This window comes from Diadema antillarum, unplaced genomic scaffold (assembly GCF_040938485.1).
Source record: "Diadema antillarum isolate AM-2024a unplaced genomic scaffold, OU_Dant_1.0 seq00001664_RagTag, whole genome shotgun sequence".
Taxonomy (NCBI): domain Eukaryota; kingdom Metazoa; phylum Echinodermata; class Echinoidea; order Diadematoida; family Diadematidae; genus Diadema; species Diadema antillarum.
In genome coordinates, this window is record NW_027272363.1 from 637,277 (window position 1) to 654,648 (window position 17,372).

General features: G+C 38.6%; 1 protein-coding gene across 1 annotated transcript in view; it reads left to right on the forward strand.

The window, feature by feature from the left end:
* Positions 1-17,372, forward strand: part of LOC139711513 (uncharacterized) — a 106,757-nt gene that overhangs the window by 33,192 nt on the left and 56,193 nt on the right. The window contains exon 5 of the mRNA XM_071623389.1: positions 3,237-3,455. Coding sequence (XP_071479490.1) covers positions 3,237-3,455 — 219 coding nt within the window. The remainder of the gene's footprint in view (positions 1-3,236; positions 3,456-17,372) is intronic.

The following is a 17,372-nucleotide window of genomic DNA, read 5'->3' on the forward strand; positions in this document are numbered from 1 at the left end:
AAACAAACACAGCTTCTATTCCGCTGAATTGAAAAGTAGCATAGATATGAAGTACTGACATTTCCTGTAATTCATTTAACAAACCTTACACATGCCAAGTCAATATTCCTTGATAACTGGCTATCAAATCCAGCAACCCGGCACCTATTAAAGGAAGACATCTAACAGCGGTTGCTCCTTTCCCCTTACTTGCTACTATGCTCTCATGTGTGTTTGTTTAGTTCTGTTATATTTTGCTCCCCCATAGACGTTTGCTGGAGCCAACATTTGACAGGTAATGAATTCACAAAGTCATTCTCCAGAGACAAAATCCATTGTCATGTCACCCATGTCTTGTGACCCCCCCCCCCCCCCCTAAAAAAAAGACAAAAATCCCTTTTGCACACTGATATCAGATTGTAGGGTGACTAACAGCAGTCTTGGCTCCGTGTGGGCGAGAGAACACGCATGGGTGATATCCTTATGCGGTCGTCTGACGTGATGGGATTAAAGGATGGACGCTTCCTTGAAAGTCAAAACTTACAATACAAGGGATTTGTAAGTAGAGCTGTCGATGCAACAAAGTGGAGGTTATCGTGAAAGAAGGAAAGTGGCAGCTTTGATCCTGATCCCAGCCTTGAATAATTCAAAGATAATCCGTTCATGGCTCACACAGAAATTGTTAATTATTTGCGAGTTGCCGGGCAACCTGCTCAGCAGCTCTTGAGCTCCCAATTATGACACTGGGTTGTAATCTCAGCTACCCTGGAAGAAATGTGTAATTACTGGCTCAGGTGAGCTGGGTCGCTGCGAGTGAAGATTTTGGCTAATGAAGCATTCTCACGATTCTTGCTTTAAATGTGAGTCACGTATTAAACACTTCGAGGGAGTGTTAACCTAAAATGAGAATGTTGTATAACCACATTCTTAGCAGGAAAAAAAAAAGGAATAGGAAATATGGAAGAAGATGGAGAGAGTGATAAATACATGTAGAAAGAGGGGAAGGGAGAGGAGTGAGAAGGAACGAAAAGAAAAAATGAAAAAGGCAGAGAATAAGGAAGGAACAATACACAGGGGAGAAAAGAAGGATGACGTTTGGAATAAATTGATCTGGGCACGACTGAATAAAAGTACCAACCTATAAAGAACAATATTTCGTCAGTCATAGCAAAGTTCATGGTTCATCAATAGAATGCAACAGTCATATTTATTTATTATTTATTTTTTTTTTTTGGGGGGGGGCTCATCAAATATTGCTTAAAGACAACAATTTAAATATGTAATGCATTTCTTCTCACCATTTGTATACATTTGTATTTAATTAGTGCTACACAGAATAGTTTTATTTCCATCTGGTAGATCCACTGAATCAAATACAGTTTATTGAATTATATCAAGCATACATAGGTAAATGGAAAATAATAGATACACTTGTACTTGATGGATTTCTTTCATAATACAGGACCTATAAAATTGTAATCATAGCAGGGTTTTTAACTTGGTAATGTTCTGTTGCCATTTTCTGCATACAGGATTCACCAGTGTCAAAGTGATGATTTGAAAAAGAAAACAAAAATAGAAGCAAATTAGTGAAAGTGATTTTGGCCCTGGAACTTAGTCACATTGGAGCATCATGATTTACAATGAAAGTCTAGGCCAGTGATGATGAAGATGAAGAAATAAACAACATTTGCCACAGATAGTAGTGTCATTTAGGATTACATACCATGAAAGCATGGATAAACTTTATGACCTCAAGTTGTGACGGAAAGCAGGTACATACAACTACTTGTATTGCCCTCGGCTATTACAAGTTGTGTCAGGTGGAAAATTGCACGAGACCTGTGATGCAGATAGTACCAACTGCTTCTCCCAGCTGAGACAGTTATAAAGATCCACATTTAGCTGCAAGCCACGTGAGTTTGAATCGCACAGTGCCTTCTTCCTGATAATTAATCTTCAAGATCTCAACAGAAAGTTTAAAGTCTTGTTTTGTTTATTTTTTCTAATATAAGCACTGCTGAGAAACACATACAAGTGATATACAATACAACATATGAGAATTTGTCTTTCATATAAATAATGTACTTTTAAAATCCCTTATTTGCTTTCATATAATATTTGCTGTGATGTCCAAAACATTCCCTTTTTTCTGTGCCTAATTCTGCAAATACAAAGGTACCCCTTCGACAATTACCACATCACCAAATAATGCTGTGCATATTTCACAGACACACATGAAACATATTGAGGCCAAAACATGGTAATAAATAGAATTAAAAAAATACAACAACAAACAAACAAACAAACAAACAAACAAACAGAAATACACTGTATGTCTGACAAACAGAAGTTGAGATCTAATATCTTCTTGTCATAATCTTTTCAAGCAAGCATGACTACCTTTGGTGATACAGTAGCTTCCTTTGGACCTGTTCTTCCTCAGTGGCAAATGTCATTTTCCGCTTCTCATAAAAATGTCTAGTCGCGCTCTCTTTCTGTAGTTTGCCACTCAGGAATTTAGGAAATTTAAGTAAATTTGTAGGTAGTTTCGTAAATGCACTGATGCACATGATTGTACAAAGGAGAAATTTCCACAGATATCTCCCAAAATGACATCATACGAAAGGTAGATGTAATTCATTCGCTGAGTGTACAATTTTATATGCCAAATGTTTTGGAAGGATCATGACTTATCATTTTGAATATGTGAATCCCTTCTCGCAGTGTTTTAGATTCCATTATTTTTATGCCTCCGCCACGAAGTGTCGCTGGAGGCATTGTTTTTTGGTTGTCCGTCCTCCCATCTGTCTGTCCCTCCGTCCGCCCGTAACCAATTTTGTGGATAGCTTTACTATGGGTAACAGGTGATGAACCCCATACAAAGTCTATGGAGATTTCCAAGTCTTGAAGGGGGCAGGTTAATTCCAATACCAATAGTGCCATCTTTAGTCTGTGTGGGCCACCATCAATTTTATTTACTCTTCATATTCTGATGTGGAATATTGAACATACCATCTGTGGATAGAATCATATCATGAAAACAAATAAACAAACAAACAAACAAGCGCACAAACAAATGATTCAGCCTTTGTAGGCATTTGTCCTCAGTTATATCACTTATTACGGTACAAGGTCATTAATTTAATTTCATAGCAGGTTCCATAGTGTGAGGAGATTTTCTCTTGGTTACACTGCATAGCAGCAAGAAGAGTCTTAAATTGTCATTTTTTTCTCTCCCTCATCTGATTTTTCAGGTTCCAATTTCTCCCAGTTGTCAAGCCTATCCAGCCATGAAGGTAGCCAGCAATGGTTTGAGTCAGCAGATGATCCTAACCAGACTCTCCTCCCTCCCACAAAAAGTCTTCCCCAGAATGGTCAGTCGCCATGGCAACAGGGTGTGGTCGCAACCAAGGGGGCACCGGAGGTAGAAGATCAGGGTACTCCCCTACTGAAGCAGCGTGTCCAGCCTAAGGGTAAGTTTTACAGGTGTCTACCGAGGATTCTCTTTTTATTGTTTGATTAGGTTAAGCCCCCATTCCGCAGACCATGGGAGGTTTATCTCATCTCCAAAATGCAGAAAAAAGAAAGGCGTTCAGATGAGTTCCCATGAAATCTGATCTGTCAAGCTCCAGAGACTTGCATAGAGGCTCATGGATGGTGATATCAATGCCAGAGGATGAGCCTCAGATCCAAGACTCAAGATAACATGTCCAACGACTGTTTCATTGTCGGAAACTCAGCAGATCATCATAGGACTTTGGCTGGACACACCTGGTAGTCGCACAACACAAGTCTAGCTTACATCGGATTGACTTAACACTATTCAGACTGACTTGACACTTATTGGACACTGCTTGGATGCTTCCACTTTTCTCCTTCTTCTACTTCTGTTCACTGCATCATAAAAAGAAGTCAGCCAGTTCAAAAATTAGAGAAATTCAAGAGAAAGTGTTCAATCTTGCGAGTGTCTGTGCACATACTGTACAGTGCAAACAGAATACATTGATATGAAAAAGAGACAGGATGCTTTGAAAGTGTTCGACCCTTTATGATAGGAGCTATGATTCAAGATAAGGGGCATATTTGCTTTTAAATAGCAGAACTTTTACAAACATAGGCTTTTCTCACATTTTGATTGTTTCCGTGAATTTGTAAGTTGTATGCCTTATAGCAGGTTCCACAAGCTCTACCACACAGAAAAGGGTATGCTACCTGCAGTAGCTACTTACAAATTGTAAAAAGAAAAAATACGATAAAACTCCCATAAAGTTTAATTGGTAGGTAAAATGTTGAGTTCTGCTTCACAGGTTTTTCTTTTTCTTTTTCTGGCAATGTTCCAAGGAGATCATTGAACAAACAAACAAAAAAATCCTTTTTTCTGTCTTTTCAAAATTGGTTGTTGCAAGTATAAATGGGTCTTTAGAAACTCAGCTGTCTTTCATAACCCTTTTATTACTGCAGGCCCCTTGCTTATATACAGTGTCAAAGGCATCTGGTGGTGGCGGGTGGTACTGAGGAGCTTAACCTCACTTAAACTAACTTTTGACTGTACGTCACTTGCAGGTGTAAGAGACCTGAGGAAACTGTAAATAGCCATTATGGGTTTATCAAAACAGGGCCATCAATCAAAGTCTGTCAGAACCTCATTTGTTGCTGGAATTGTCCATAACAATGCAGAAAATCAGTTGTCAGGAGGGACAGGTGTTTGACGGTCAGATCATACAAAAGACTTTTTGGGGGGTGTGCACTTGGCCGATTCCCAACTCTAGAGGGCGTGGGAGCCCAAGGAAGACGTGATCTGAATGTATCAAGGCCGACATGAAAATATATGGGATCTGACCCACTAAACAGAGCTGCTTAGAGAGTGGGTATTAGACACTCTAGCCTCCTGATCGTGCCTACCCCAGAACCTGGGACACCCGCAGCCAGTGTAAACTACAAGCTATGATGAGGATCAAGTCAAGAGGGTTTAATAGCTGCTGTGCGATGCTCGTGGATTGGCACATCGGCTGGAGTGCTTTTTTCGCCGATTGACACAGATGTTTGGAACTACTGTGTAAGTGTCAAATAAATAGAGATTACTTGTTGTCCCCTTTTATTCCTTGTCGTTTCATCAAGGCCTTCTTGTTGGACTGATGCACATTTGTTTTGCCCGAATGGACTGGCTAACTTACAATTAGGGGTGGGTTTAAGTGACTGCTTATTGAAAAGCATGGATGGCAAGTTATAGCTGCAGTAAGTTCTTTGGCACACAATGGGCTTTTAACCCATTGAGGACAGACTGATTTTGCTACAATGCGCATTTCCCATAGACACCTGCCCAAGTACAAAGTATACTCTGGACTTGTCCTCCACGGGTTAAAGACAGGTCTTGGTAGTGTTGGGAGATGTTGAAACTCGTGCTAATGTTATTTGTTAACAGGAAATATCACACCCACATAGACACACAATATCAGATTTGTGTGTGTGCATGTGTGTGTGTGTGTGTGTGTGTGAGAGCATCAAAAGAACAGTTTTTGGAAGCTCTTGTGCATGGACAGTAGTATTTGCCTTAACATTTGTTAGCAATAGGATAAGGGAATGTGTTCTGTCATGAAATTTTGTGAAATTCCTTGTAATATCTTGCAGAGACTCCAACCCAAAGCACCTTCTGATTTGGAGATTCTCCCGCCTGAAACCCCTAGCAAACGGGAGATTCCAAGTTGATGTGTGCGAAGCGCAAAATTCCTAGGGTTCTAGATGCTCTCTGGTGCTTTTAAGGCTTATTTTTTTGAACATACGATAGCAATAACAGAGACTCCAACCCAAAGCACCTTCTGATCTGGAGATTCTCCCGCCTGAAACCCCTAGCAAACGAGAGATTCCAAGTTGATGTGTGCGAAGCGCGGAATTCCCAGGGTTCTAGATGCTCTCTGGTGCTTTTAAGGCTTATTTTTTCAACATACGATAGCAATATAAAAGTAAGAAAGCCTTTCCAACGGGAGACTCAGAGCCAGGGCGGGAGAAATTAAATCATAAGCGGGAGAACGGGAGATTTTGCAAAACTGGGTTTTCGGCGGGAAATCTCCCGTCGAAAACGGGAGAGTTGGAGTCTCTGTATCTTGTGTATATTGTTCCGTCGCTGCAGCATCATGAATAGTACAGTTGTAAAGTTCCTGCCTGAAGAGGGCAGCACATTGCATCAAAACTTTAAAAAACTTCAAATCCAATTCCAAAACCTCAATACCAAAACTTCAATACCCAATTTCCTGGCAACATTTAGTGAGTTTTATGCCCATATATTTCTACAGTAGTACCGTGTGTTTTACAGTTTCTGATTCGAAACAACCCCCTTTGAGGGTTCAATACAATTCTTTGTAAAACATTCATCTGTTCCGAGATACAATTTGATGCAAAATACTTTGTACAAGATGTGATTGTTATGCCTGTTAGCTACAGCTGCAATTTACAATGTATTTGATTTGAAATGTACTTACTATGACAACTGGAAAAGTACTAAAGAGAGAGAGAGAAAAAAAAAACCAAACAAACAAAACAAAATCCAATATAGATTATGCTTTCTGTCAACCAAATGAAGTTTGAACTAGTAAGTGTGACTGCGCCCTCTACTGCTCAAGTATTAAATGTCATATTGATGACCATGGTTAATTCGACTTTAACATTCCCAAAAGCCTACAAGACTACATACAGCCAGACACACACACACACACACACACACACACACACACACTTATTGCACAACGCACAGAGAGAGAGAGAGAGAGAGAGAGAGATTTGTATGTTCTATGTTCTGTAGTTACCCTGGCTTGCTATTTGTAAGGTGTTGATGTGCAATGCAACAGGAGGCAGAAATGACGATTGTTTAAAAAGCAGTTGCCATGTATGTGTAAAGTATGTTTGTGAAAGACTGCTGAACCTTGTTGCTATTTCAGTTTTCTTGTGTTCTTGTGATAGTGAGAATAGGCTTTATCTTTCTTTCCCTCTTTGTTTTGTCTTGTTTTGGTCAAAGTGATCAAATCATATCTTATCAGGGAAAAAAAAAATATTCCTTCTCAAAATTGAGTAGATATTTTAGTTGATGGACAATATTTTTGAACAAAATGATGTCCAACTCTATGTAATGAATTGCTATGCAAATGAAATTTTGTGTAGCAGTCACATCCAAAATGTATGGTAAATTGCTATGCAATACCAGGAAAATGATTCCCTGCTACTGGTTGGCACTTGGTGTTTTCCCCATATTTTACAAGATTCTTGTACTTGATTCTGTGAATGCTTTGTAGAAAGGAGATTCTCCTGAAGGATTTGATATTTGAGATTTGATCTGAAATTTATGCAGTGCCAATGGTTAGGGTAAGGGTGGGATTTCACGGAGCATGCGAACGATTTGCGAAGGACGCGAATTACAAAATCCAACATTCGGAAAAGTTTGTCTCCGAATGTGTTCCGACAAGGAAGCCGAAAACTACTCTTGCGCAATTTGTGCGAAGTTTCCACGGCGTATGTCGTGTGTATCATTGCTAAAGTATAGCATGTTACGTACATTTGTACACGAAGAACACGCGACGGAAGTGCGAACGAAAAATTTTCAATAATCATGGGAGAAAATGTACCCAAGGAGAGGTGGAAGCGGTCTTGAGTTGAATTGTTTTTCTTTCCTTTATTTCTCCTTTCTTTTTCTCTCATTTCTCTATCGTGTGCTTGCCTACATTTTTTTCCTAGGACCTATCTCCACTAGTAAGCATTTGATTTTTTTTAGCAGTTCCTCCAACACATAATCGCTATGGTTCAAATGAAATTTTGCATACTTTAGATTAATTTTAAGTGTCTTCTGCGATTTTTTTGTATATCAAACATTTCTTTCTCTTTGCTAATCTTTAATTTCTTTTGTTACTATAGTTGTTAATAATTGTTTGAAGTTTAGATGTATGCTACGATTTTTATTTGTAGAAAACGTATAGGTCATACATCCCCAAACGTGCGCTAAACGTTCTCGAGAATGTCTCAAAAGGTACGCGAACAGTTTGCGATTACGTCGTAAAATGATCGGAAAAACTTTGCAGATTTCGCGTAACATACGCAAGACATTCTTTAAAGTTTCAGAGTCTGTTTGGGGTTTCACGAACATTTTGCGAACATCGCGTGTGTCTTGCAAAGGTCTTGCGCATATGACGAGGATTTAAAGACACTTTCGAGAACAATTCACGAGCAAATCACGACCAAGTGTGCAGAAAAGGTTCCCAAAAAATTTCAAACTTTTTTGAAATTCTCGCCGAAGTAAAAACGACATTCGCGAACAATTGACGACGCTTCCGAACCCTCACATTCGTTTAGCGATCTTTTGCAGACTAAAATACGAATGCTGGATTTTGCCATTCGCGTCCTTCGCAAAACGTTGACGTGCTCCATGAAATCCTACCCTTAGGCTGTGAAACAACAATTCACAGAGGACCATTGTTGTACATGTATATGAGTGTCTGTACAGTTGAAATGGTATTGTGAGGTTGATGTGAAGTAGGCTGCTGTGTGGGAGATTTTATACATTATTCATGCAAGAGAGCTGTACAAAAGATGAAATAAATGAGGGGTAAAAAGGGAAGGAGAGAAAAATGCTTGTATGGGGTATTGAAGTAGATGAAGTACGAATTTTACGACATGAAGATCTTTGTCATTGACTGCCGTTTGCAACAGTACAAGGTTTTTTCCATCTTTTATTTCTGTTCTCTCATTTCTTGGTAAGGCAGTCAGAGCTATTAAATATTTAATGTCATTTTGTACATGTAGATGCCTGGAAAAGAATGTATTATTGAAACCACTCAGAACTGCCCACACAATGTAGCAGGGACATTGGTAAGAGACTGGGACCCTGTTTTGTGAAGAGTTAAAATTGATTATACAGTTGATTTCAACTGTAAGTCTATGGCAGCCTGTGTGGTAAGGAAATTTGAAATTGATTTTATCTTTTGATAAAACGGGGCCTGGGTGTACTAATGACAGTGACTGGGTTAAAAATCTGGTGAGAGATTGATACTAGTATAATGGTTTGCATGATATGAAACCTGTACTTTACACAGTGGGAATAATGATGATAAATGATATATAGGAAGTAGTTTGCTGCTTTAATTTAATTTTGCCAAAAAGTGTTTCAAAACCAAAGAGTCTCAGTTTGAAGAAGACCAAGGCAGAGCTGCCAACCATAAGTAAGAAATTGTATTTGTTACAAAAGTTGTAAGGGAATTAATTGAAAAAAAAATACAAACAAAACACACCAGGTGCATCAAAATACTGAGATTTCACATCAGACATTTCTGTTAACAAGTTTTTTTTTTGTTTTTGTTTTTCTGCTTGAGGCAATATTTTTTTCTCAGTTTTTAATATTGAAAACAAAAATCTGTACTGCAGAAGTACAAAATGTGAGATTTTTCATTATAGCCTGTAAAATCTACCCAAAAGCTAGGTTTATTCATCGGAGTGTAAACCAATACCCCCCCCCCCCCCCCACATCAGTCGTGGGCATACAATATGAGTACTGCATGATTGCTACATTAATTTTATTATCTCAGGCCGTAAAGCTAGGAATATCATATTTCTTGGTAATCAACCCTCACAGTTCCCATAGACAATAATGTTGACCAGAACACCTGCTTTGCTGAGCTCTGAATTAAAGCTAGCCTCAAGTGTCAATTATGCTGCCGGCTTTGAAGGAGCTCTGTTTTGCAAGTCCCCGCAGAAAAATAATACTACCCCATCATCATATTAAAGTGTATTATATATTTTGTATCCCTAGTTAAAGGGGATGGCTAGTAACTGATCAGTGGGAATCAGTAGGAATGCTGGGGGATGATTGTTCCAATCATTGTGGGATTCATTTAAGAGTACATTATATATCTATTGCTGTGTGAAAATTATTTGCTTCAGAACGGTCTCATATTCAAGTAATGTGCAGGTTAATGCACCATCACTGTACAGGCATGCTAACCTGGAAACATTAAACTGCACATTACTTGAATATGAGACCATTCTGAAGCAAATAATTTTCACACAACAATAGATATATAATGTACTCATCCCCCAAGGATTTGAACAATCATCCCCCAGCATTCCCACTGATTCCCACTGATCAGATACTAGCCATCCCCTTTAAGCTATCACAAAAATCTCTTCTTGAAAAGGGATACCCCCCCCCCCCCATAAGATTGTTTTTGATCATGTATCGAAGCACTCACAAAATTGTCTTACAATCCTGATTAGCAAAATATTTTTAGTGCTCTTGAAATAATGGGGTGTTTGTAAACAAATGCAAGGCAAAGATCTCTTTAAACCTCTCATTCCCAAATGGCAAGAAAACAGTCATATTTATTTGCAGTGAAATTCAAGGACAGTGGGCCTTAAATGTTATATCTGAGTGTTCCATGAGGTAGGGCTCTTTTGAATGTCTTTTTGGTGCATTTATGTGTTTAGTACCAATGATTAAGGGTGTTTTGCATAATTTGTTTGATAAGGTGTAGGGTCAATATTGTCAGTTACTGCAGAGTTAGAATGGCATGGAGAGTTAGCAATTTAAAGTATGTCATGTATTAATGATTCTCTGTTTGTATTTTTTGTTGAAATGCTAAATAAATAGTAATGATAATAGTTATGATAATAATAGTAATTGTAGTGGTAGTAATGATGATGATAATAATAATAGTAATAATAATAAGAAGAAGAATAATAACATTAACAATGATAATTAAATGGTTAGAATTACACCTTTTTTCTCTGAGTAGTGCAGATTTATTCTTTTTATAAACCAGTTTTTATCAGATCATTACCACTATAATAGTTGAATCCAGTGGTGCCCAATTAAAGATGACAGAATGATAATTGGTGCAGCAAAATTCCCTCAAGGGCTGAATGGAGGAGACATCTACAATGTATACAGTTATCCCAGTCTACGATGTCATGCAGCATATTGCTTTGAATGTATCATTCTATTTTTTTGTACTACCAGTACATTACAAATTCTTCCTCATCCTTTCTTGTCCCTTAAACCATCACCCCCACCCCCCACCCTCCCTACAACCACATACCCAAGAGGATGATGCGGTGCATTAATTAATCAGATATTATTTCTGGTGGCCGTGTTCAAAATGTCCTACATTATCAATCTGACTGTCGCGATGTTATCAGAGCTGAGAATCAACAGGTGAAATAGTTTTCGTGGCATCAGCCATCAAGTGTCCTCAGGCTTTCAGGTTGCAGGATGATTATATCGTCGAGGGAACAACTCCCTGGTGATGTGATCTACACTACTGATTTGTCTGAAAAGAGGGGAATATGAGTTGCATTGATTAGGTTTTCCTTTCATGGAAAGGGGGGGGATTAGTAGAAGGGGAAAGAAATGGACACACGTTTTGAAATTCAACATGATCAGGCTTTAACCAGTAAGTCATGAACTTGCTCACATTCACAGTGTTCATATTCTCTGTGTGAATCTGTGCACAATGCATGTTGGGTAGCGGTCTGAAATGTTCGGTTTAGTTCTCCAGCATTCAAGACACAGAAGGAATGCCTTTCATGTACATTGTTTTGTGATGTCAAGCTGACATTCTTAGATGCTGAAGTTGACATTTCCATCCTTAGCTCAGCAGTTGCGGAAAGACAAAAATATGTTAGATACATATGCACACACAATACAGTTTCAAATGAATATTCTAAAGCTCATTCGTATGTACCACTCTTCAAAGATGAAGTTTGTCTCGCTTGTGGTCAATACCTCTGAGTAGCAAAGTGTGTTTTTCTCTACAGGCAATAAAGAGAAAAGAAGAAAAAAAAAACAGAGAGAGAGAGATTTCAAGTACTGTATGGGCTCTTAGGCAAAGAGAGGTATATGAAATATGTATTCTTTATAAGGTCAGTCACCGGCGGAGATGCAATCAATGTACATTCAGGTTTTGACTTCCTTGCCGTCTTGTCATCTTTGTGAGCGTCTGTGTACAATGGTTTAATGCACCGCCAAGGATTGGTGTGAATGCAATGTTGGCTAGTGACCCTAGAGTGAAAGACTGGTTTAACGGGAGGCTCGTAACTTAGCTACATTTAAAGGGCATAGTGTAACAATTTTGAAGAACCATACATATACTTTAATAGTACATTTACTAACTGTTGTATGTGTGGTGTATTTCTGTGTAAATGTGTAAAATGTATAATAAACAATTCACATTGTCCACACTAGCAAAAATCTGAAGAGATTGATTGTGAGGCAGATCTCAAAATTTGTGTGCCGCTAATTCTCGTCCGTGTAAATGCCACTGATCAGCACATGGATGAATTACTTCGAAGAACATTTCAAACATGGACATGTGTTAATTGTTGCTAGCAATACTCTGCCATTGAGAATTCCTTTGCTCACAAATATGGGACAATTTGAATGGAGAATTGGGGTTATTCTTTGAACATCGTCTTAACTGTTCACCTGTGCCTATTCTCATGCCAAACACATGCTGTTTCCCAATTTTCTGTAGAAAATTTTGGCTTTTTCAGTTGAACAGGAAAGAATGAAGCTTCACCATGATCGCCCCCAGAGAGAAAGATTTAAAGTTATATTCAGAGCTTTTGTTGCATTTATGATAATGTGCCAAGAGAAATGAAGCAACATTGTGACAAGAACTTGCTACGCCTCTGCAGCACTCACTAGGCCTCTGCAGCGGGCTTGGCCTCGGGCACCCCCTGATATTGCAAAAAGTAATTGAATTGGTGTAGGAATATGTAATATGCTTCACCTTTGACCTACATTGTATCACCACTTTTTCCAAAAGGACTAATATAGCAAGTAAGTTTTGAAGTATAAGGTGGAGACATTTGGCACCTAGTTTAATCTTTTTTTTTCTTTAAAAAAAGAAATCGTTTTTTCTTAATCTTCTTTTTTTTTCGAAAAAAAAATGACTTAAAGTCTAGATATAGTTTGACCTATGTACCTAGCTGGCTGGGACTAGTAAAGTAGATTTGGAATTGTTTGGAATTATTTGGAATTGAAAATGCTAAAAGAAACAGCAAAAGCAGAAGTCAGTAAAATCTACTTCATAATGATCTTTTTGTACCTAACTGGTACTACTACACTAGGTAGATGTAGAATTGTTCTCCCTAAATGCTGATAGAAACAGTAGCAGTAGAAGTCAGTAATATCCACTTTATAAAAACTGGAGAAGTAGCCAACGAGAGTTTTACCAGATCCCATTGCTCCATACCAGGTACTCACAGTATTACTTTCCAGATGTTCAGGATCCAAATATTTTAAGAGCATCTTCAAAACTGCCCATCTCATCTTCTTGCGGGAAAGGTTTGTGACAGCAAGGCAGTGGGACATCCAGCAGCACAATCCTCCCGTTGCTCTGGATTGACCAGCTAGTGGGTCATTGGTGCCGTCTCCTTCTTCTCCAACTTCTCCATGGTCTTTACCATATTCCTTACTTTTATCCCCAAAACTTCTCGCGCTTTCACCAGCCATGCTTTCCTCATCTACTACAGCATGACCATCATCATCATCGTCATCAAGAAATTTGTTGATTCAATTGATTCTTGATTTTCTTGGTTAAAATTTGAAGTGTAAATAATGTGCTCAGAAGCCGTGTTGATGGTCTGGTCACAACTTTCGTTCAAGCTACACGCTGTAGCTATACCTATACGTGTATGAACAGTACTATGCAAATATGCTATCAGTGGGCCTGGCCTAAACCATAGCTTTTTAGTAAAACTAAGCATGCATGTAGCATGCACACTTATAAACCTACCAGCTACGGTGTAGCTATAAAAAGAGAGAGCCAGTGCTAGGGTGTGGCTACTGAACACTACATTCCGTTGGTACAGAATCAAAATGAGCACCAAATTTAATATTCATCAATGAAAGAAATCACATTTCTGCAATGTTAGGATTGGTAAATGTCATGATTTAAGAGGTTAAAATGGAATAAAAAACAATGAATGCACATGAAGACCTGAAACAACCAAAAAAAAAGAGAAGAAAATAAGAAAGATCTATTGGCAGACTGAATTACCAGACTTAATTCTCAATCTTCAAAAACAAAATTGAAAACGATGTTTCAATCTTCACTTTATCATATCCATTGAAAGTCTTGTTACTTTGAAAGCACACAACCCAATTTTAATTTCCTGGGAAATGAGACTTGCTCAGACTGGTTATGAGGGTATTTTACTTTACAATTTTTTTTTTTTTTTTGCCATTCGTATAGCAGATATGAAGTACCCAGATATATGTTGTTCTGTTGTCATTTGAGTTAATAGCTGTGACAGTACATTTTGAAATTCCTATATTAATCACTTTTATGGGTATTTATCATCCACAAACACCTACTTTGATACTGTATGCAGCAATGCAGTTCCTGTTTGATTGAGAGTCACTTTTTTTATAGATGAACGAGAGAATATTCCTTCCACAAATGATCGCTTGCAGGAATATTTCAATAGAAAGGGATTTCCTTTGTTGGCGGTTATTGACGTCGGTAGTGGGGGGGGGGGGGAGGGGCAATGCTCACTGGAAGAAGGGCTTGGCAAACATCACACTTTGAGCGAGTAGGAGTTCACTCCAAGAGTGATATTGTTCCTTCTCAGGCGGAGAAAATGTTGTTGTTTTCTCAACAGGTTTCTGATTCTAGTCGAATGTCTAGAGAATTCATACTCCACTTTCCCCTCCCGCCCTCCCCCATCACCACTGCCGCCACCACTACCACCACCACCACCTCCTCCTCCATCTCAAAGAGAGAGAGAGAGAGATAATGCTTGCCAAAGAGTATCTCCTCCAATGGCTATATTTGTCAGACTCTGGTGCATTGATGCTGTCCTTGTACGGTAGTCACAGAGAGAGAGGAGCGAGAATGAAGTCTGGATGTATAGGGAGCATATGTGTGCATTGGCCGTGCTGCAGATACAGTGGAAAAGTTTACAGCTGAGAGGGGAAAATTGATCTGGAATATGTAACTCTGCACATATTTTTCAGCTTTCGCGATGACGTTGGAATTAAGCGCAAGGAAATTGGGTTGCTTCGCTGTGCTTGAGACGATGCAGCTCATCATCGTGGTGGAAGCGCATACTACACTCAAGGAGTAGGAAGGAGTTTGTGTTTATTTTCAGGATATATGAAAAGAGCAGGAACCAGCAGGAAGTTACGATGTGTGACGTTACCGACTAGCAATATTGTTTTCATTCTTGGCTTGTAGTTCTTCCGAGCTGTCAACCTCTCATTTCTCGGCTGGTACAGTCTTTAACTGGTTTCGTGGGCAGTGACAAAAATGTAATCATAGGATGTATATTATATGTACATGTATTTTTTAATAGATTTTTGTGTCACAAATGTTTGTGATCATTTTTTTTTTAAAATCTGTGTTTTGACAGATGAAAAAGTGAACTCTTTTCAATAGAGTCAATGTGCTTGGTGTCATATGGATTTGTATAAGTACTTGGGCTTCTTTTCACTTGCTGTTTCATTTATTGACAGGTTTTTCTGGATAATATTGAATCCAAATTCACATTAGCATACTGAGTACTTGTTATTCCCCTCCCCTTTTTGTCAGTCATGTTAATGTTTATTTTGTTTTAATAGCTCCAAGTAATCGCTCAGGCATGGAAGACTACAATGTAGGTATAGCACAGACCGTTATATCTCATTGACATCTTAGGACATTGTTCGCGAAGAAATTACATTTCGTTTTACTTACAAATGAACTTTTTTTCTTGTTCTAGAATGATGTTTTCATATGAGGCACACAGTGTCATGACATTCATGTCATTGAAAAGAAAACAAAACAGTTACATGTAGATCGACTAGCACATAAAGCTGTTGCTTTTAAGTGGTTGCAATGCATATTAAAGTTTCTAATCTGATACTGGTACTGTATGATTCAGAAAGGTCAGGAAATATTACGCTATGATTTCATTACCACTACCAGGAAAGAGATGATACAGTGTGGGAAAGGGGTTTCCCTGACTTCTGACTAGTGAGGGTGACTCACGGCATGAGCAACATGCGCATTGTGTTCGAATTAGCTGAAGCTTATTAAGAATTTTCCCAAAAAACGTCAGTCGTTGAGTCACCCTGTCACTGTGGCTGCAGTCTTCACTGTTGACTATCGTCATTCGTGTAGAAAAGGGGTTAGAAATCAGGCCAAGACATGAAATTCCTAATAGTGCAGAGGATCTGTATAACACCATGTTAGCACCCAAAACATGTTTTCTTTGCAGTGCATACTGCAAACCAGAAATTTTCATGTGCAAGTTAATTTCGGAAGTTTCGCGAGAGCCGAGATTTTCAAAATTAAAATACGCTATAAATGCACTGAATGCTGGTGGCAATTTGCAGAAATTTTATGTTGCGAAAAAGGCTGTGGCTCCAATTCGCAAGAATTTTATGCCGCGAATATTTTTTGGTTTTACTCTGATTATTAAAAAGAAATACTCTCAGACTGAAAAAAAACAACCCAGCAAACAAAGAATGAAACATATCAAATGTAAGAAGCACATGAAAAGGGTTGGTTCAGTTGAGTCCATCATATGTTATACTAGCATTGTGAATCAACAATCTCCATGATACCCCACTTTCCCCCCAGTGTTGTACACATTGGGGTTTATTCAACCAATTTTGGAGAAATTATGTAAACGCAAGTCATCAGTGACATGACAAGACTCAAGCCTGGTATTATTATTACTGGTATTATTGTAGTCTCTTGTTAGCCTAGGAGTTAGGAGACTGTTTGATCGATGAGCACTGCATCTTTCATACTGCGCCCGCTGAGTGTAAATTTGCTTATGAAGCCGTCCGTAATGAGGCTACTTCTCGACAAGAATGATTCTGTGTGATTACTGTTAGCTCCTGCCAGCCTTAAGGGAGTTCCATTCTGGATTGGGAAATTTCATTTTCAGAATGCTCTTTTAATACTCTATCTTTATCCCTCTCCTTCTTTCAGGAAGATTCAATGCAAAATCTTTCAGTGATGATGCAATTCACAGGGTAGTAAAAGTCACTTTGCAGTTGCTTTGGATAGATGTTCAAGGATCTGTTCCACATCTAATGCATTTATAAACAATCCTTAACATCTTGCTCAAATGTGGAAGTACAATATAATTATCAATTCTTAGGGATTGTCTCTGACAATTCATAGCAGAGGTGACACAAATGTAACAGGTTCTGTCCTATGTCTGCTTGAATGCATGAATGCATTTGAAGAGGGTGTGCCTCTCAGCTTTGCCTTGTGTAGATTCAGACATATCAGTTTACATGAGAAGTGTTCTAGCCCAGTGGCTTGATAAACACCATGTTTACCCTTATATCATTTTCATTGCCCGCGTTCGGTGAACAGGTTGCTGCATCATATTCTGGCAATCATCGTTAGTCTGCC